General features: G+C 42.8%; 1 protein-coding gene across 7 annotated transcripts in view; it reads right to left on the minus strand.

Moving 5' to 3' along the window:
- Positions 1 to 4790: 4790 nt before the first annotated feature.
- ankra2 (ankyrin repeat, family A (RFXANK-like), 2) overlaps positions 4791 to 22504 on the minus strand; it is a 34995-nt gene continuing 17281 nt past the window's right edge. For 2 of the 7 annotated variants that reach the window (XM_020511381.2, XM_020511382.2), the window contains exons 7-9: positions 16054 to 16120; positions 9468 to 9548; positions 4791 to 6533 (exon numbers count right to left, since the gene is read on the minus strand). In XM_020511381.2, coding sequence (XP_020366970.1) covers positions 6478 to 6533; positions 9468 to 9548; positions 16054 to 16120 — 204 coding nt within the window. In that variant the 3' untranslated portion in view covers positions 4791 to 6477. Of the gene's footprint in view, positions 6534 to 9467; positions 9549 to 16053; positions 16121 to 18562; positions 19624 to 21058; positions 22371 to 22504 lie in introns of those variants that run through there. The other 5 variants (XR_007261355.1, XM_048593066.1, XM_048593059.1 and 2 more) reach the window with 4 other exon arrangements.

Below are 22504 nucleotides of genomic sequence, written 5' to 3' on the forward strand. Positions count from 1 at the left end.
AGAATATGAAATACACCCAGTGTAAAATGAAAAATTACAGGATGAACAAATAATCCAAATTGAGTGAGTAGCATTAAAGATACTTACTGATAATTACAGGGAACACTGTGAACACTGTGCTGTACTTTGTTACTAAAGCAAAGTGTCTTCTAGCTAGAGATAGTAGGAACTGCAGATGCTGGAGAATCCGAGACAACAAGGTGCAGGGCTGGATGAACACAGCAGGCCAAGCAGCATCATAGGAGCAGAGAGGCTGACGTTTCGGGCCTCTTGTCTTCTAGCTAGGTTTCTTTCTAGCTTTCTAGCTCTGGCGTAAAGAGATAAATGAGACCTAAACCTTACTTGTTCTGTGAAATATGATTTCTGTATTTCCTTTCATATCCAAATCAAAATAAAGCTGATACCATCCAGTTGTCTGAAACAGGGCTCGTTATAGTACACACAAGGTGAGTTAATTATTGGTCCCCACACACTTTCCACACCTTCAGGGCATTGACAATTGAAGGTACATGATCAGCCAACACATACTTAAGGGATAAATAAAAAAAACCAGAATGAAGATAAATACAAAAAACACATAATTATAATCTGGAATGCATTGCTTGAAAGATTGGAGAAAGCAGAATCAATAATTACTTTCAAAAGGTAATTGTATGTATACATATGAAAAAATGCATGGCTAGAAAGAGTATATGCCTGGGGTTAATGGATAGTCAATCAGTAAGAAACTGCCGCAACAGGTCAAATGGATGTATTATTTTCTTACAATGAATGGAGTCTGCCCAATGACTGAATGACAAAGGCAAATCAGTTGGGAAAATATGGCGAGGTCAGAAAAATGAGATTCTCAATGTTGAGAAAAGAAGTCGAATTTTCCACCCAAGGTTTTAACAGTGAGTCAAGAAGCTCACTAGCCAGCGGGAGGGGCACACTTGCATAAATTTATATCTTACTATTACCATTATCATTTACATGTAAATTACCATTCTCCCATGCGACAGAGTGAAACTAAATCATGATAATTTTTGATATCAACGTCAAAGCAAGCACCTGGAAGCTCCAGGTCCTCTGGGCCTCCATCTTGACCAGCATTCCTCAACAGCTTCTGGCACACTCCATGGGTCAGATATGTTCTATAGCTGAGATGATTGACCTCCAACAACTACATTCATCTTTTCATAGAATCCCTGTGGAAACAGACCCTTTGGCCCAACAAGTCCACACTGACCCTCAAAGCATCCCACCCAGATCCATCCCCCTATAACCCACCTAATCTACACATCCCCGAACACTGTGAGCAATTTAGCATAGCCAATCCACCTAACCTGCACATCATTGGACTGTGGGAGGAAACCCATGCAGACACAGGGAGAATGTGCAAACTTCACACAGACAATCGCCCGAGGGTGGAATCAAACCTAGGTCCCTTGCTCTGTGAGGCAGCAGTGCTAACCACTGGGCCACCATGCCGCCCATCTTCCTTTGTGTCATGTATAACTCCAGCCAACAGAAAGGCTTCCTCTTGATTCCCATTGATTTCTAGTTTTGCAAGGGCTACTAAATACTACACTCCATCAAATGCAGCCTCAATGTCAAAGCAGTCAGTCCCACTTCACATCTGGAATTGACCTGTTTTGTCTATGTTTGAGCAAATGCTCTAATGAAGTTGGATCTGTGGCTCTGGCGGAACCCAAACCAAGTGTCAGTGAGCAGGTTATTGCTAAGCTCGTGCTGTTTCATAACACTATTGATGAGACTTTCCATTACTTTAGTGATGCTCACGAGTAGACTGTTGAGGCAGTTATTAGCTGGGTCAGAATTGTCCTACTTTTTGTGTACAGGGCATATCTAGGAAACTTTTCACTTAGTCAAGTAGATGCTGTTGTTATGGCCGTACCAGAATAGCTTTGCAAGGGCACAGCCATCTCTAGAGTGCAAGTCTTCAATGTTATTGTCAAATGTTGTCAGGGCTAATTGGTTTTGAAGTATCCAGTGCTTTCAGCCATTTCTTGATATCAAGAAAATCAAATTGTTCAGAGGCTGACATCTGTCATGGTGGGGATTTCCTGAGTGGATCATCAACTCAGAACTTCTGGCTGAAGACTGTTACAAATGCTTCAGCCTTATCTTTTCCATTGATGCACTGCACTCCTTCATTATTAAAGATGGGGATGTTTGTGGACCCTGCTGCTCCAGTGAGTTGTTCAATTATCCACCATCATTCATGTTTGGATGTAGCAGGTTTGCAGAGCTTAATTCTGATCTGTTTGTTGCGCCCTCTCAGCTGTCTATCACTTGCTGCATATACTGTTAGGTATGACATAATCCTGTTCTGTAGCTTCACCACGTTGACATCTCGTTTTTAGATATGACTAGTGCTGCTGCTGGCATGCCCTCCTGCACTCTTCACTGATAAGAACATAAGAACTTGGAGCAGGAGTAGGAATTCAGCCACTTGAGCCTGCTCCACCATTTCACATGATTTTGGCTGATCTCATCTTGGCCTCAACTCCAATTTTTATTGATGTCATAGAAGCAGCACAAATAGTGTTAAGTGTGGCAATTGTTGTTAACACACATACCTGAACTGGCTATACTCCATGCGCTTAGATCTAACCCTGACTGTTATTAAGCCTGTCGATAAAGGTGGTGCTGTTGTAGTCTGGCGTACTGATCTCTGTGTTGCACAGGCTCAGTGCTGGCTCTCAGATACCTCCGTCTACCTTCCTCTGGACCACGACCCTACAATGACACATCAAACCATTGTATCAACAACAGTAATTGATCTCATTTCATCTGGTGAGCTGCCACTACCACTGCCTCCAAGCTGATAGTCCCCCAGCCCCACACAACTCACTTCTACCTCCTTACAAAAATCCACAAACATGATTGTCAGGGCAGACCCATTGTTTCAGCCCGCTCCTGTCCCACAGAACTGATCTCTACCTACCTTGACTCATTCTTCCCTCCCCTGGTCCAGCTCCTGCCCACATTCATCCATGATTTCTCTGACGCTTTATGCCAGTTTCAAAACTTCCAGTTTGTAGGCTCCAGCCACCTCCTCTTCACCATGGACGTGCATTCCCTTGACACGTCCATCCCCCAAAAGGATGGTCTTAGAGGTCTACACTTCTTCCTGGAGCAAATGCCTGAACCGACCCCACCCACCAGCACCCTCCTCTGCTTGCCTGAGTTCATCTTCACCCTCAACAACACCTCTCATTTTCTTCAGGTCAGAGGGGTAGCCTTGGGTACCCACATGGGCCACAGTTATGCCTGTCTCTTTGTGGTGTATATGGAACATTCCTTGTTCCAGTCCTATTCCAGCTCCCACCCACAACTTTTTCTCTGATATATCAATGATATCATCAGTGCTGCTTCCCTCTCTCATCTGGAATTGGAAAAGTTCATCGATTTCACTTGCAATTTCCACCATGCCCTAATTTTCACCTGGTCTATCTCTGACTCCTCCCTTCCCTTCCTCAACATCTGTTTCCATTTCAGGGATAGATTGACTACTGATATCCACTATAAACCCACCAACTCCCACAGCTACCTGGACTTTTCATCCTTGCACCCTGCTTCCTGTAAAGACTCCGTCCCATTCTCTCAGTTCCTCCGTCTCCATCACATATGTTCAGAGGAGGCCAACTTTGACAAAGAGAGCCTCCGAAATGTCCACCTTCTTCCTCAACTGAGGACTCCCCAGCACAGTTGTCGACAGGGCCCTCAACCGAGTCCAACCTATCTCCCGCATTTCTACCCTTACTCTCTCTCTTCTTCTCCCGCAACAGCGATAGGATTCCCCTTGTCCTTAACTACCATCCCACCAGCATCCACATCCAGAAGATCATCAGAAGCTATTTCCGGTAGTTCCAGTGTGATGCCACCACCAGACACATATTCCCCTCCCCTCTAAGCATAAACTGGGTGACCGCTTTGCAGAACATCAATGGTCTGCTCACAAAACACCCTGAGCTTCCAGTTGCCTGTTCCCTGGCCAAAATCTCTGTTTCAGGCTTGCTGCAGTGTTCCAGCGAAGCTCAGCGCAAGCTGGAAGAACAACACTTCAGTTGCTGCTCGGGGACTCTGCAGCCTTCCAGACTCAATATCAAGTTCAATAATTTTAAAGCCTAAACCCTCCCATGTCCTAGCCCTCTACCCCACACACCAGGTCTTGTTATCACACAGTCTGCCATTACACACTACCTATTGTTAGTCACTAACAGTCCCCATTAACAGCTATTCACCCTCCTAGCCAGATTGTTATCAACTCCTTTGTCTATCCAACTGCTCTTCTCTCTCTTTGGGCTCTATCCCCACCTCTCATTTGCTCCTTAGCCCCTCCGCCTCCCTATTTTCTGCATATAAACTGACATTTTCCTAGCTACAATCAGTTCTGAGGAAGGGTCACCAGACCCAAAACATTAACTCTGATTTTTTCTTCACAGATGCTGCCAGACCTGCTGAGCTTTTCTAGAAACTTCTGTTTTTGTTCCTGATTAACAGCATCTGCAGTTCCTTCGGTTTTTATTGGAAATACAATGCTGGTTGGAAGAGACAGAGGAATCAAAACAAACCATTTGAGAATGGGATGATGGTGGCATTTTTGAAGGACAAAGGAAAGGGCCATAATGGAAGGTGCCATTGATAACATTAGCAAGTACTGGTCAATCAGCAAATGGTGTGGTGATGCTGATGCACAGGACAATCAGTGATCTTTGACTCGATGATTATTCCTCCTTGTATAGTCTCTCGGTTCAGAAAATTCAGAACAACAATATTCAAACTCAATTTAAAAAATAATTTAGAAGCTCAATACAGTTTACAATACAAAGAAGTATGACACAAGACATGTACAAAATGCCAACTTTCAAACATATTCTTTTTATATTATTATCAAAGACAGTTTAAGTCAATGACACAATGAAACAATTCTACAATTCTTCAATTATAATGCACTAAAGGTGATGGAATAGTCCAGTGTGAAATAATGACTGAACCTAGTGAAGATGATACTATTCTAACCAAACAGGGCCACACATGTAAATTCTATGCTAGAATTCTCCAAATAATGTAGTTAATACATGCTGCCTTAAATCCTGAGAGAAAGAACGAGTTATCAAATTGCTCAGGAAAGCAGGTAAGATAGCAGGTCTGCTCACAGGTGAACACAGGCAAGATCTATATTGAGAATAATTGATTATAAAAGAAAAAAAAATCTCAATGTGATAGGAAGCTAACCCTCTTCTGATTTTAGAAAACTGCATGCTCGGAAGGAGGAGGAGAATAATGAGAAATTAAGAATAACAAGAAATTAAGATGACAATTTCAGAAATAGAAACAAAATTCCAAAATGTCAAAATGTTAGAGGTTGGCCACAAGTATGAAATGATCAGAAACACCATCATGTTTAAAATTCTCTAAGCCATGTAGAATGTCTGTTTCAAAGAATGGGAACCAACTTTCAGGGTAAACACCTTTCTGGATACCTTTAACATTGATCAGCAGAGTGAAGGTTTTGAGACATTGCTATACATAGTACCACAGTGAGTGTTACTGATTGACCAGCTAGTCCAACTTCCTAATGGAATATGGAGGAATAGAACTGGGAACTAGATTTCTTCCAGTTATGGCTATGGAGTCTCACAGCATGTTTAACAGGTAAACCTCTTACTGTGACCAGTTTGGACCATCATATACACAGGGAGACTGGTTTACAGGACACTCTGGAATAGGGCTCAGGAATGCCAGCTTCCACTTTCCCTGAGTAATACAAGTCCACAACCAATGAGAAAAAGTGGCTGATTAATAGTCTACATTGTAGACTTGCTTTATTCAGGTGTCAGATTACCAGTGTGCCATTGATGGGTGAACTAATTCTAAATTTCCATTGCCATATTTATCATTTGCCATTTCACACCTAAGGAAATACCATTTGCAGACTCTCACCACACCTCACCCCTAACCCAAAAGGCGATACGGGGGGTGGTGATCATTGATCAGTAAATCTTAAGCTCCTAAAAATCACAAGCGAGTTTACAAAATAATTTGAAGATTATTCACTAAGGTTCCTACCCAATAATAAAGTAGTTAGAAGGACACCTTCTACTGCTTGCCCCACAGAAGTAATCTTGGTGTCTAACTTTCCTTCAGTACCTCAAACAAATAGGCTCAATTTATGGCGCTTGGATAACAGAGCCGTATTTTCCAATTCAATGATGACGATTTATTAAATAAATGTATTTTAAAGCAAACCTTGAGTCACGTTCACCAGCAGCAAGTCTATAGTCATCACAATCAAACTTGGATCAAGAATAATCTTTCCTTTCTTCCACCATTCCTAAATTACAATCAGAATATCGATCGATATATTGTCAAATATAAACATTTTCAAGCGCTCCCTCAAGGAAGTCAGATGATGCATGTAGTAGTTCAAATAATTGATTCTTCTGTGACTGCCAGAGGTGTCAGCTATCATTCCTTAATCTTCAACAGCAACTTCAGCAAATGAGCCTCAATAACCTGTTGAACTAGGAAAAAATTCTTGAATTAGAAAATGGATTGGTTCCTTTGTTTTAAGATAAACAGTGCAATACTGCTTTCATGAACAAGGAAGAAAGAATAAGCAAGAATACAACATTTTGAAGTACGATATAATTAAATTTACTTAACAATATGCACTAGCAAGAAAGAAATGACAAAAAACAGGAAGACCAAGTTCTGCTTAGTAATGCTACTCACAAGATAGTTACTGCTAGTACCAAAACTTTTCTAATGTTAATCAAAGGATCAATATTACATTCTGCACGTTATGGAGGAACTAAACAGCTCAGATAAATTTTTGCATCGAACAATTTAGTTTGCTAATTTTCCTAGAAAGAGATGCAAAATACCTAACAAAATAGCTCCAAATTTCTTGCCAAGTTGTTGTGCTACTGGAAAAGTAATGGTGTAGAACTTCACCCACCAGCCACTGGTCTACACAGGCCAAGCAGCATCATAGGAGCAGGAAGGCTGACGTTTCGGGCCTCGACCCTTCTTCAGAAATGGGGGAGGGGAAGGGGGTTCTGAAATAAATAGGGAGAGAGGGGGAGGCGGATAGAAGATGGATAGAGGAGAAGATAGGTGGAGAGGAAACAGACAGGTCAAAGAGGCAGGGATGGAGCCAGTAAAGGTGAGTGTAGGTGGGGAGTTAGGGAGGAGATAGGTCAGTCCAGGGAGGACGGACAGGTCAAGGGGGTGGGATGAGGTTAGTAGGTAGGAGATGGGAGTGCGGCTTGAGGTGGGAGGAGGGGATAGGTGGGAGGAAGAACAGGTTAGGGAGGCGGGGACGAGCTGGGCTGGTTTTGGGATGCGGTAGGCAGAGGGGAGATTTTGAAGCTTGTGAAGTTTGTGAAGCCGCACCCCCATCTCCTACCTACTAACCTCATCCCGCCCCCTTGACCTGTCCATCCTCCCTGGACTGACCTATCCCCTCCCTACCTCCCCACCTACACTCACCTTTACTGGCTCCATCCCTGCCTCTTTGACCTGTTTCCTCTCCACCTATCTTCTCCTCTATCCATCTTCTATCCGCCTCCCCCTCTCTCCCTATTTATTTAAGAACCCCCTTCCCCTCCCCCATTTCTGATGAAGGGTCTAGGCCCGAAACGTCAGCCTTCCTGCTCCTATGATGCTGCTTGGCCTGCTGTGTTCATCCAGCTCTATACCTTGTTATCTCAGATTCTCCAGCATCTGCAGTTCCTACTATCTCAGCCACTGGTCTACCTTGACTTTTAACTCCATCCCAAATTTTGAAGTTGGAGTCATTTGTACAATGCAGTTAGGCACCCACACTACTGCAGTGGGTGGAATTTCAGAAGAAAAATCCAACTTGCAGTTGCTGCTTCTCCAGCTCTACAAACGAGGGCTACATGGAAATTGACTCAAACAACTAGTGGATTTAAAAATCAGTCTCACAGCCAGGTAGACAGAGTTCAATATTCAGGATACTATGGTCAGACGGGTAGTATCATTTTTGGCAAAGAGTTTGAGCTATCTTCAAGCTCTGTTTCAAATGGACTGCAGAGCTGTTCAAAAAGAGAGAACCCAAATTTTCAAAGAAAATAAAGTTCCCAAACACATGGACTCAGGATCCTCTTGCACAGCCTATATTGAAAACAAGCAGTGAGTGATGTTTTCAAAGTTGAAGTTAATAGTATATTTGTGATCAAGGCCAACCAAGAAAGAAGACAAAGCTATCCTTCTGACCACCTGTCTAATCACGAATGCAATGCCTCCAAATATCTTTGTGAAGAATATTTTTTGTTATTGCTGTCTGTTATTTTAATGTTTAAATTAATTTGGTCTTTTTTTTGATACTCTGTTTTTTTTTTAAAACGGCATATCATTATTTATTTAAATGGTGACATTTGAGTTTGCTGCTTTATTTCTGAAACTTTTGCTGATACTTCTGCATTCTTAAGCCAACTGGGTAACAAAGAACAAGTTTAACCAGGGAGCCATTTTCCTAAGTCAGCTCACAGTTAGGTCCGGTCTCCTCTGGAACGTGTCACCCTCATGGATGTTATGATTGTTTCATACAGGGGCAACTAAGGAATTTAGGATACTTAACAACAGTATACCACTGCTGTATCTTCTAGTGTGACTTTCATGGAACATGACAGAAATGCATAGAAATCTGTAAGAATGAGGTTCTATTGTATTAAATCACATCACCAAATTAAAATTAATTTTAAGATAAGCATTCTTGATGTTATTCATTAGCACTATTGTACTTTTGAACTCTCTTATTAAGAACCATTTTAAGTAGCTTAAGAACTCATTAAGAAGCTTAAAAAATACTCAGATATAGATCCAACTTTGACTGAATGATGCAGGGAACCTAACTGCTTCCTTCACTACAAAACTGTAGAAGGTGTTAATTAGAAAACAGTAGTATTTTTTGCAGCACATTATACAAAAGTGGCCCTACCTGTCAGTGAAACAAGTATAACACAAACTAAAAATATTTGTATTGATGATGAATGGCATTGTGCCCTAGCTGACTAATATTTAGAGGGATCAAAAGGTGCAGGTTCATGTCCTGTTCAACTTAGTTTCTGAGTGGAGTCATGTCATATAGAGATATGTCAAAATAAAAGTTGCAGCATGCTTGTGGCATGAGAGAAAAATTCAGAGAACGAAACTATAATAAATTCCCTAATCCTCCCAGTATCAATGGTAGCTGACTAGAAGCCACTAGAAATATGTTGTAAGCTGTCCTGTTGCACACAGATTTCAAGCAATTTATAAGTGAGGGAGGGAACAACGTATCATCAATTACTCCACTCTGCTTGTTGAGAATCTTTTTTATAGAGGGGATATTTAACACAGTGTTTGAAAAAAAGAGTAATGTACATCCAGAAGTGATTTAATTTTTATTTTCAACTATATTAAATAATAAAATCAAAATTAGTAACTACCATTCTTGAAACCCAACCCAACAGCCATATCCATAGCATTGAATCCAGAATCAGTTTCAACAGTTGGATCAGCACCATATTCTGCAAAATGAACAAGAACTTGTCAAATCAAAGAATAACTTAAATCACAAGATGATGTTTGATTTAAGGCCTTGATAACTCAACTAATTGAATAGTTTGTATTTCCGTGGTGAAACAGACAGCATATAGAGTAGGATAGATGAGAATTAACAACAAAATTTCAGTGGCTTGCATTTTAACTGAAAATGAAATATGTAGCATCAATAGTTTTGCATTAGATATGTTAAATGATATTCTGCTTGGAGCATGTGGTGAAGTGTTTGGGCATTAAAACATAAGAACCAGGAGCAGGAGTAGGCCATCTGGCCCTTTGAGCCTGCTCCATCATTCAATAAGATCATGGCTGATCTTTTTGTGGCCTCAGTTCCACTTAGCTACCGTCTATGTATCGTTTCCCCAATATAGAGGAACATCGGAACCGGGAGCAGGAGTAGGCCATCTGATAAGATTAAATAAGATTGTGGCTAATGTTTTCATGGCCTCAATTCCACTTACCAACCCTCTTACCATAACCCTTAATTACTTCACTGTTCAAAAACCTATCTATCTTAGTTTTATAAACATTCATTGAGGAAGCCTTAACTAGTTCACTGCGCAAGGAATTCCACACATTCACAACCCTTTGGGTGAAGAAGTTCCTCCTCAATTCAGCCCTAAATCTCCTCCCTGTAAGTTTGAGGCTAAGCCCTCTTGTTCTAGTCTCACCTGCCAGTGAAAACAACCTCCCTGCTTCTATCCTGTCTATTCCCTTCATAATTTTATTTGTTTCTGTAAGATCCTCCCTCATTCTTCTAAATTCCAATGAACTTAATCCCAGTCTATTCAGCCTCTTCTCATAAGCCAACCCTCTCAACTCTGGAATCAACCTAGTGAAAACTCCTCTGCACCCCCTCCAATGCCAGTATATCCTTTTTCAAGTAAGGAGACCAAAACTGAATGCAGTATTCCAGATGTGGCCTCATCATTGCAACATAACCACCCTGTTTCTAAACCCAAGCCCTCTAGCAATGAAGGACAAAATTACATTTGCTTTCTTAATTACCTGTTGTACCTGCAAACCAACCTTCTGCAATTCATGCAAAAGGACACCCAGGTCCCTCTGCACAGCAGCATGGTGGAATTTTTTATCGTTCAAGTAATAGTTCCTTTTACTGGTAACGCTGGCTCAGGGCTGCACTACTCCACAGTTCCACTTCATCCTCCAGCTCATTTGCCATGCCAACAAGAAACCTTTTCCTTGTCCTTTCAGACATCAAGGCCCACAAGATGCAACAATTCAGAGATACCCATGGCCCTGTGGAACTTTCCCCCCCTTTCTCCCCTCTGACTCTATCCCCTCCCCCAACCCCACCTTCTGTCAGATATTCACCATTCTAAGCACCTTCTGCTCTCCAATGCTGAACTTTCTGTAATCAGCAAAGGTCTCAGCTTTATAAAAACCAAAAGAACTGCTGATGCTGTAAATCAGGAACAAAAACAAAGTTGCTGGAAAAGCTCAGCAGGTCTGGCAGCATCTGTGAGGGAGAAAACAGAGTTAACGTTTTGGGTCCGGTGACCCTTCCTCAGAACTGATGGTGGCTGAGAAAACATCAGTTTATATGCAGAAAATAGGGAGGTGGGTGGGGTAGGGAATAAACGATAGGATAGAGGCCAAAGAGAGAGAAAGACAGTCGGACAGACAAAGGAGTTGCTAACGATCAGGCTGGGAGGGTGAGTAGTTGTTAATGGGGACTGTTAGTGACTAACAACAGGGGGTGTATAGTGGCAGGCTATGTGGTAACAAGGCCTGGTGTGTGGGGTGGGGGGCTGGGACATGGGACAGTTTAGGTCCTGAAATGATTGAACTCAATATGGAATCCGGAGGGCTGTAGGGTCCCCAAGCGAAAAAGGAGGTGTTGTTCCTCCAGCTTGAGTTGGGATTCACTGGAACACTGTAGCAAGCTGGAGACAGAGATGTTGGCCAGGGAGCAGGGTGGTGCATTGAAGTGGCAGGCAACGGGTAGTTCAGGGTCTTTTTTGCGAGCAGAACGTAGATGTTCTGTGAAGCAATTGCCAAGTCTACGCTTCGTTTCCCCAATGTCTCAGCTTTATTCCTCTGCGTCCCCACCTTAACTAATTTCGGGCATGACCTGACATCAAATTCTTCTTCTGCCATCTTGCCTCTGTGCCCATTTCTTTGGGCAAGAGTCCTCTTCCCGTCCCACAACCCTTTCGCCCAGTTCCAATATTCTCCCTCCACCTGGGCCCCTCCCTCTGGCCTTTTACCTGCACTCGATCTGTTCATTGAGAACTGTTGACGTGATACAGGTTGCCACAATTTCTCTGCCCCCCCCTCACCCAATCCAACCTATCTCATTCTGAACTGACTGCACTCCATGCACTTAGATCCAACCCTGACTTTGTTATTAAGCCTGCTGATAAGGGTGATCTTGTTGAAGTCTGGCGTACTGACCTCTATATTACAGAGACTGAGCATCAGCTCTCAGATACCTCCTCCTATCTTCCCGTGGACCATGATCCCACCATGATACAGAAGGCCATTGCATCAACTACAGTAACTGACCTCATTTCATCTGGTGACCTCACCCCCACCACTGCCTCCAAGCTGATAGTCCTCAAGCCCCACACAGCTCGCTTCTACCTTCTTCCAAAATCCACAAACAGGGCTACCCAGGCAGACCCATTGTTTTAGCCTGCTCCTGCCACTCAAAACTCATCTCTTCCTACCTTGATTCAGTCTTCCCTCCCTTGGTCCAGTCCCTGCCACGTACATCCATGATTCCTCTGATGGTTTGCGCCAGTTTCAAAACTTCCAGTTTGCAGGCTCCAGCCAGCTCCACTTCACCATGGACATGCAATCCCTTTACACGTCCATCTCCCAAAAGGATGGGTTAGGGCTCTTCACTTCTTCCTGGAGCCAAGGCCTGAACCATCCCCACCCGCCAGGCCAAGCTTGTCCTCACCCTCAACAACTTTTCTTTTAACTCTTCTCACTTTCTTCAGGTCAGAGTGATGACCACAGTTATGCCTGTCTCTTCATGGGGTATGTGAAACATTCCTTGTTCCAGTCCTATTCCAGCCCCCATCCACAACTCTTTCTCCAATATATCGATGATATCATTGGTGCTGCTTCCCTCTCTCGTCAGCATTGGAAAAGTTCATCGATTTTGCTTCCAATTTCTCCTGTCCTATCTGTGACTACTGTCTTCTCTTCCTCAACATCTCTGTTTCCATTTCTGGGGATAGACTGGCCATCAATATCCACTATATACCCACCAACTCCCACAGCCACCTGGATATACATCCTCACACCTGCTTCTTGTAAACACACTATTCTATTCTCTCAGTTCCTCTGTCTCCATCACATATGTTCAGATGAGGCCAACTTCGACAAAGGTGCCTCCAAAATGTTCACCTTCTTCCTCAATCGAGGATTCTCCAGCACTGTTGTTGACAGGATCCTCAATCTAGTCCGATCCATCTCCTGCACTTTTGCCCTCACCTACTCTCTTCACTCCCGCAACAATAGGGTTCCACTTGTCCTTACCTACCATCCCACTAGCATCCACATCCAGAATATTAGGAGATGCCATTTCACCACCTCCAGCGAAATGCGACCAAACAAACAAACCCCTCCCTTGTCCGCCTTCCACAGGGATCTTTCCCTCCAGGACATCCTGGTCCACTCTTCCTTCACTTCCAACACCACCCACAGTCCCACTGCACCTTCTCCTGCAACCGCTGAAGGTGTAACACCTCCCCATTTACCTCCTCCCTCCCCAGTATCCAAAGTCCCAAACGTACCTTCCAGGTGAAGGAGCACTTCACCTGCACTCCTCAGAATGTAGTCAACTGCATTCACTGCTCACAATGTGGTCTCCTGGAGTTGGGAACCACATGTAGTGTGTCAAAGTTTGCAGATGACACTAAGATGAGGGGTAGAGCAGAGTGTGCATAAGAATCAAAGTTTTGCAGAGGAATATAGGTAGTTTAAGCGAGTGGGCAAAGGTCTGGTGGATGGAGTACAATGTTGATAAATGTAAGTCCTCCATTTTGGTAGGAATAACAGTGAAAAGGACAATTATTTAAAGGTCTCGACCCGAAACGTCAGCTTTCCTGCTCTCTGATGCTGCTTGGCCTGCTGCGTTCATCCAGCTCTATACCTTGTTATTTCAGATTCTCCAGCGTCGGCAGTTCCTACTATCTCTGTAACGATTATTTGAACAGTAGTTTTTTTTTTCTCTATTCATTTGTGGGATGTGGGCGTCGCTGGCTGGCCAGCATTTCTTGCCCAGCATTTCTTGCCCATCCCTAGTTGCCATTTAGAAGGTGGTGGTGAGCTGCCTTCTTGAACTGCTACAGTCCTCCTGCTGTGGGTTGACCCACAATACTATTAAGGAGGGAATTCCAGGATTTTGATCCAGTGACAGTGAAGGAATAGCAATATATTTCCAAGTCAGGATGGTGAGTAACTTGGAGACGGTCGTGTTCCCATATGTCTGATGCCCTTGTCCTTCTAGATGGAAGTGGTCGAGGGTTTGAAGGGTGTTGTCTGAGGATCTTTGGTGAATTTCTGCAGTGCATCTTGTGAATAGTACATACTGCTGATAGTGAGCGTCGGTAGTGTAGCATTGCAGCATGCTGCTGTGCAGAGGGATCTGGGTGTCCTTGTGCATGAATTGCAGAAGGTTGGTTTGCAGGTACAACAGGTAATTAAGAAGGCAAATGTAATTTTGTCCTTCATTGCTAGAGGGCTTGGGTTTAAAAGCAGGGTGGTTATTTGCAGCTGTATAGGGTGCTGGTGAGGCCACATCTGGAGTACTGCGTTCAGTTTTGGTCTCCTTACTTGAAAAAGGATGTACTGGCATTGGAGGGGGTGCAGAGGAGTTTCACTAGGTTGATTCCAGAGTTGAGAGGGTTGGCTTATGACGAGAGGCTGAATAGACTGGGATTAAGATCATTGGAATTTAAAAGAATGAGGCAGGATCTTACAGAAACAAATAAAATTATGAAGGGAATAGACAGGATAGAAGCAGGGAGGTTGTTTCCACTGGCAGGTGAAACGAGAACAAGAGGGCTTAGCCTCAAACTTAGGGGGAGGAGATTTAGGGCTGAATTGAGGAGGAACTTCTTCACCCAACAGGGTTGTGGATGTGTGGAACCCTCGCCCAGTGAACTAGTTAAGGCTTCCTCAATGAATGTTTATAAAACTAAGATAGATAGGTTTTTGAACAGTGAAGTAATTAAGGATTATGGTAAGAGGGTTGCTAAGTGGAACTGAGGCCATGAAAACATTAGCCACAATCTTATTGAATCTTATCAGATGGCCTACTCCTGCTCCTGGTTCCTATGTTCCTCTATATTGGAGAAATGATGCTTAGGCTGGGTGATAGCTTCGAAGAACATCTACATTCTGCCCACAGAAAACAGCTTCCAGTTGCCTTCCACTTCAACACACCGTCCTGTTACCTGGCCAAAATCTCTGTCTTAGGCATGCTGCGGCGTTCTAGCAAAGCTCAGCTCAAGCTGGAAGAACAACACCCTATTTCTCCTCGGAAACCCTGCAGCCCTCCGAACTCAATATCAAGTTCAATAATTTTAGGGCGTAAACCCTCCCATGTTCTAGCCTCCTACCCCACACATCAGGCCTTGTTATCACACAGTCTGCCATTACACACTACCCATTGTTAGTCACTAACAGTCCCCATTAACAGCTATTCACCCTCCTAGCCAGATCATTATCCACTCCTTTGTCTATCCAATTGCTCTTCTCTCTCTTTGGGCTCTATCCCCACCTATCGTTTGCTCCTTAGCCCCTCCCCCCATCTCCTTCTTCAATTTTTCTCACAAGGGTCCAGACCCAAAACGTCAGCTTTCCTGCTCCTCTGATCCTGCTTGGCCTGCTGTGTTCATCCAGCTCTACATCTTGTTATCTCAGATTCTCCAGCATCAGCAGTTCCTACTATCTCTGAATCAGTTTTAACACCTAGAGTGAGAACTGTTTGCAATAACCAGCTACCATGGGGATTAAGAGGGGAAGGTGTGTTATCAACAGCTTGTAGTGGGAATTAAGTCAAGTGAGCTGGAGGTGTGCCTTATGACCTAAGTGATCTTGGAGAAGGCACAAGGAGCAATCGTAAATAACGGAGAAATATACAAAATATACTTTAGCATAAACTTGGTCCCAGTGGTTTCACAAAATGAACAAATGCAGCAGAGGTTCATATTGGTTGATTTCAATCTTGGTGACAAAGGTGTCCATTAACTCATCACAGCTATCATCGGAGGGGAGGGTGAAGGAGGTGGGGATTAATAAAAAGGTTTCAGAAGAGAATTTGCAGCAATGATTAAGAAAAAAAAAAAAATTTAGGATTTTTTTAAAAACAAAATTTTACAAGTTGTCAACAGCCGAAGCCCATGGTTCATACAGGAGGATCAAACACCTTAGACAGAATAATTTGTAGGGCAGATTAAAACCACATTATCAGGTTTTATGTTAGCTCACCCAACAGAGTCTCCACACATTTCACATGATTTCCATGTACAGCATAAAGCAAAGGAGTTCCGCCATTCTGCAAATAGAAAGAGCAATAAAATTTTCAAAATTTCACTAAATACGTTACCTAAATTTTTAAGAAACAAAAATTTATCACACTCATTTCTCACTAGGATCAGGTGACTGTTAATGCTTAGTGTAAGTGACCATGGCGTGGTTGGATTGTTGTAAAAATTCAACTGGTTCAACTAATGCCATCAAGAAAGTATTCTGTTCTTTCTTGGACTGGCCTTCATTTATGGCCAGGCCCACATTAAATTGTTTTCCCTTAAAAAAAATTGAAAAATTCTGCAACTGATATAAATTTGAAATGAAATCAGAAAGTAATGGAAATACTAAGCAACTGCTGCATATATCTTTGGAGAGTAATACTATTTCAGATTAACCAGATTTCATCAGAATTTACTCTTATCTGTTCTCTGAAAATGGCCGAACAAGCCACTCGCTTGATAAAATGCAGTTCATGAAGGCCCACTACCATTGTCTGACTCCCCAAAGCCTGTCCACCATCTACAAGGCACAAGTCAGAAATGTGAAGGGATACTCCCCACTTGTCTGGATGACAGCACCTCCAACAACTCACAAGAAGCTTGAGACTATCCAAGACAAAGCAGTCCACTTGATTGGCAAAACATCCATTTCCTCTATTACTGTTGCTAAGTAGCAGCTGTGAGTATCATCAACAGGATGCACTGCAGAAGGCTCATTATGCAGAACCTCTGAAATCCATGACCACTTCCATTCAGAAGGATAGAGACAGCAGATACATTGGAAAACCTCCTTCTACAAGTTCCTCTCTAAGCTACTCACCATTCTGACTTGGAAATATATCACCCTTCCTTCAATGTGACTGGGTCAAAATCCTAGTACTCCCTTCCTAATGGCATTATGGTCTACGTACAGCATATGGGCTGCAGTAATTCATTACCACCTCCTCGAGGGCAACAAGAGATGGGCAATAAACACTTGATCTAGCCAGTGGCACTCACATCCCGTCAATTTTTTTTCAGAATGGGAAATAAATGTCAGTCTGGCCAGTGACACTTAAATACAGAAAGATTATTTTCTCAGATGCTTTGGACTGTTGTGGTTCACTCTATCTCCCTCACTTTACCTGACAAAGGAGCAGCGCTCCGAAAGCTTGTGATTTCAAATAAACCTGTTGTACAATAACCTGGTGTTGTGTGACTGACTTTTTCCCTCAAAACAGTATGGGTCATTAAACAAAAAACCGAAAGAACTGCAGATGCTGTAAATCAGGAACAAAAACAGAAACTGCTGGAAAAGTTCAGCAGGTCTAGCAGCATCTTTGAAGAAAAAAAATCAGAGTTTACGTTCCGGATCCATTGATCATTCCTCAGCATCATTTGGGCCCAAGGCTTAGTGGTCAGCAGACTTTAGGAGCTCCTTATGAGTAGTTTGGTGAGAAGCACAACCATTAAACATGTGGCGTTTTTTTGCCATCAGCCTTCACGTTGGATGAAATATAGCTTTTTACACAATGATTCAAACGACTGCAAAATTCTGATCTCTATGAATAACGGTGTATTTCATTGTAACCCAAACCATGGTGGGTACCAGACTGTGGATATTTAGTCATATGTTCTCATTCATGTTTTTCCAATATTGCCTACCAGTAGCTGACATCCTGAATCTTAAAGAGTTTCTTATGAGCTGTATGAATCCAAAACAATCAAAAGCCAGTAGTAGCTTATGTGCGAGCGTAAACCTTGAAATTACGAATATTCAAGTTCAGTTTTGCATACTACACTTTTCGATCATCTTTGATGTTTTATCAATTTTCTATTGTTATTTAAATAAGGAACATAACATTCATTCAGCTGATATACCTTCCACTTCATTCAGGCTACAGCCCAGAACAAATAAAATGTACAATCATACTTCTTAGATTATCACAGTATACCATTAGTATTCACTTTCACTTAGAATTCTTGCCCATTTATTTCACTCCTGGCTCCCCAGGTACGAACTCACAACCAGTTTCACATATATTCAAATAGGTAATACAATATCATAACTTTATGACTTTTACATGAAATCGCAGTAATGTACCAAAAGGCTTACATTTCACTAATTACTAGAGGAATATTTGAAAATGTAAAATTCTGTAGTAACAAATTCTACTCGTGATTATATTTTCCAGGAAAGGAGCTATTAAATTCATGGGGGAACAGCCATTGAACAATCTTTGTGTACAAAGCCTCCATGATGGTAATGAATAAATAACACATTACCTAGATGTTATATATTATCGTTTATGGAGTAATGGAGTTCGGAGATACAGAAACCATTTCAAACAATTTAGTTGTATTAACCCTATCTACAATAGGTTATTTCAGAAAATATAACTAAGTAGAATTTAAATCGATAAGATTTAAAGATAGAATAATGCAACCATTTAAAAATGAAAATTCTAATTTAACTTAATATATTTCCGGAGATTTTTTGGGATTGATTATTGAACATACAGCTTGAGATTTTCCATTTTGAAATTAAAGTATAATGTTGAACGTTTCAATGCCTGGGGTGAATTATCTCACACAATCATGTGCTTCTCAACTCAATTCCTATGCAAGTGAAATATTGCGTGAGTCAATCAGCAAATCATGTGGCTAACAAACTAGAAGATCTAAGGATTCCAAATGAGGGTTGGAATGCTCTGGCACCATATTTAAAGACCAGCAGGACAGTACTTCATTCACTACAAGGCAGGAACCTCCCCCCAGTCTGAGATGGCTCCCCCAGAACACTAGAGACACCTCCAAGAAGTCCACCCTGGCTCTCAGGTTACCAGGTACTGCCTTTGAGGCACTGCTTGACAGGGTCATTGGTGGATGAGCATTCACTTCTATGTTAACTGCACCAAGAGGTCGTCTGATCAGACCCGGCCAGTCTGGGCCAAGATCGCATTGAGGTTTGGTGCGATTGGACTGGAAAGCAGAGCAGGAACAATGTCAGTTATTGTCTGCTCTGTGCAAGGGTAAGTGGCATTATTACAAACGAAGGATGGAGGAGGCCATTCACTTTCTCACGACTGTAATGGTTCCCGCATTTGAGGGCTTGGATACGTCCATGGAAAGGATACCTACTGCCTTGGAGGTCCAAGTCTAGCGGTATGCTCAGTGACTGCTGGATTTGTCCTCAGATTTGTATACCATTCCTCTAGCTATGGTACTCTGCATCAATGTGCAGTGATGGGGTGAGGCAATGTGCCAGGAGGAACGGACAGGAAGAAAGAGCAGCAGATAGGCACCTAGGCAATTTCATCTCATTCACTCCAGAGATGCCCTGCTGTCTACCTCCTCACAGCCAGCGACTGCATTTGTTTCAGTGATTCAGGCCAAGGTGCGGGGGGTACAGAGCCTGCACCTGCACCCATACTGGAAACCCTCAGCAGGCAAAGATCTTCTGGGCTCTAATCCTCAGGAGTGCCTGCCAAAGTCTTCAAGGTCACCACAGCATGCGTCCTCCACTCCAGGTGCAGAAGTGAGCCTGCACCTAGAAGTAATGAGAAAGAAAACTTCTAAGGGCATATCAAGGTACAAGTGTTTAATCACTGTACAGAATAAGCACTTCTGTAAATATATCTTCACTTGTAAGGTTCTAATTTCTATTTGGTCTTATTGTCCCAATATGACCAGAGAAGGTTCTTTGAAGTGAAAGATGTGGTGCATCTTCAATTAGCAAAAGGATATGTTACATTTCAATTATCATGCCTTGGTTCTTCTCTCATAATTAACAAAGTGGGTGACCAGAGGTCATCCCATCCAACATGGAATCTCACAACCTCAATTTGGAGAATGCAGTCTATGTGCTACAGGTGAACCTTGGGGAGAATGATGCCAATGATAAGGTCTAGGGGAGGAACCAGGGCCTCAGATATCCATTTAACAGACACACCTTCTGGGACTAGTGGCTCCTTAGGAGGTCTCAGGATGTTGGACACCTCCAAAGCATATTGATAGGTTAAGTTAGTGGGCAAAAAGTTGGCAAATGGAGTATAATGAGGGAAAATGTGAAGTTGTTCATTTTGGAAGGGAGAACAAAAGAACAGGATATTATTTAAACGGAGAAAAACTGAAGAAAGCTGCAACACAAAGGGACTTGGGTACTTATACATGGAACACAAAAAACCAGCACACAGATTCAGAAGGTAATCAAGAAAGCTAATGGAATGTTGGCACTTATTTAACGGATGTTGGACTATAAAAGAGTAGGGAAGTCTTACCACAGATGTGGTCTCACAAGCACCTTCTACAGTTGGAGTATTGTGAGCAGTTGTGGTCCCCCTATTTCAGGAAAGATATTGCAGGGGAGGCAGTTCACAGAGAGTTCCCAGGACGAGCCCTGTCTTTTGAGCAACGGCTAAATAGGTTGGGGCTCCACTTACTGGAGTTTAAAAGAATGGGTGGTGATCTCATTGAATCATATAGGATTCTTAAGGGGCTTTACAGGGTAAATGTTACACAGTTTCAGAATGAAAGAGAGGCAATTTTAAACTGAGATGAGGAGGAATTTCTTCTTTCAGAGGGTTGAGTGTCTTTGGAACACCTTGCCACAGAGCTATGGGAGTAGAGTTCTTTTGCATATTTAAGGCTGAGATGGATAGATTCTTGATCAGTAGGGGAATCAAGGGTTATGAGGCAAGAGCAGGAAGGTGGGCGTGAGGAATGTCAAATCACCCATCATCGTTCTGAATAGTGGAGCAGGCTCCAGGGGCCGAACAGCCTACTCCCTATTCCTATTTCTTATTTTGTCTTATGGTCTAGGCATTCACCAGGGACCATTTGAACACAAACATCCAGCAGGGTCAGGTAGTGGAAGAGCTCCATGTATCACAACTGTTTTAACACTAAAGTTGATCCAGGGCATCCAGGGCAAAGTTTAGACACACACTGCAGCTTTTATTGAGGTGAGGATATTGCAGCGTCAGTTGAATGGAAAAGTCAAAATTTTATTGCATGGATAAATCAGAAAAATAAGTCAAAGAGGAACATGGCATACTACAGACAGAGAGTTGACAGCCAACTATGCAAATGAGATGATAAAAAAGAACAGAAAAGGTCTCAACGATTCATCTTGGAAGCTGGCAGCTGTGAGGTTCTCTATGGCCTCTTGGGCTCAACAGACCACTGTCTTCATCTCTTTGATAAACCACCTAATCCATGTTACAATCCTCACCGTCATCTTCCTCCTCAGAGGTTTCATCTCATTTCTGCATCATCTTCTCTGTCAATACATCCCTCTTTGGCGAGTGAGATTGTGGATGGTGCAGCAGACTATGATGATGCACAACATTCTATTTAGGATGTAGTGCATGACATCATGCAATCAGTTCAGACTTCAGAACCTCATCTTCAGGAGGGCTATGGTCTATTCCACAACGGCCCTGGGTGAAAACGTGGCAGATTAGTATCTTTCCTTGGTAGCAATGGGTAGATTCTTCTTCTGAGTTGTCATCAGCCAGGTGTGTAGAGGGTATTTCTCATTGCCCAAGAACCATAAGTGTATGGGCAGAAAGTCTTTCAAAAGGCCCACCACCTGTAAGTGACCCAGGATGTACATGACATGGCATCTTCCTGGTATCTAAGTTAGACCTGCAAAATCTGGCTGTTGCGATCATCAATAATTTGAACATGAAGGGGTTGGAATCCTTTTCTATCGAGGAAGACTGCTGGTTCACGATGGGGGAGCTCTGATTGCTATTTAGGTGCATTTGTTAGCATCCTGCCCCTGCAGGAAACCTGCAATGGCTAAGCATTCTAATGCCCCATTATCTGACTCTAAGTATCAAGGGGCAAAAAAAGATGAATTGGTAAGCTGTTGCGAAGAAAGCATACCAATGTGATTATGAGTTGTGGACTGTATAATGCCACGGAAGTTTCCAGTAGCTCCATGAAATGACATGCTGGCAAAGAAGTTAAAGACACCTGATACCTTTTGGGCTACCCAGTCCTGTGACTACAGGTCCTCATCCAGTAGCTATCATAGGTGTGACACCATAGTTCAGATATTCTTGCAGATAGCTGCACCCAAAATCATAGATCCTGTACTGCACAAGAGCCCTATTCTATTCAGGGCTCTTGTCCTGCTGCTTCTTCGTTTGAAGGCTGTTGGCAGCCGGTGCTGGCTGCTGCTGTAATTGCCGCAGATGGAGTTCTTTCTGCTGTCTTCTGCAATGGTCCCTTTGCAGAAGGCCATGGAACTGCTGGTTTGACTTCTAACATCCTCAACTTACAGCAGATCTGAGAGAACAGTAAGAGAAAGTACACAGTCTTAACAAAGGGATATTTCACTTCTAACATCCTTCCCCATAAAGGTCCAGGTTATGGCCCCACAGAGGGGAGTGTTGTACCTGGGCAGGGCACCAAGGAACATG

Source organism: Rhincodon typus, chromosome 3 (assembly GCF_021869965.1).
Source record: "Rhincodon typus isolate 14 chromosome 3, sRhiTyp1.1, whole genome shotgun sequence".
NCBI classification, from domain to species: domain Eukaryota; kingdom Metazoa; phylum Chordata; class Chondrichthyes; order Orectolobiformes; family Rhincodontidae; genus Rhincodon; species Rhincodon typus.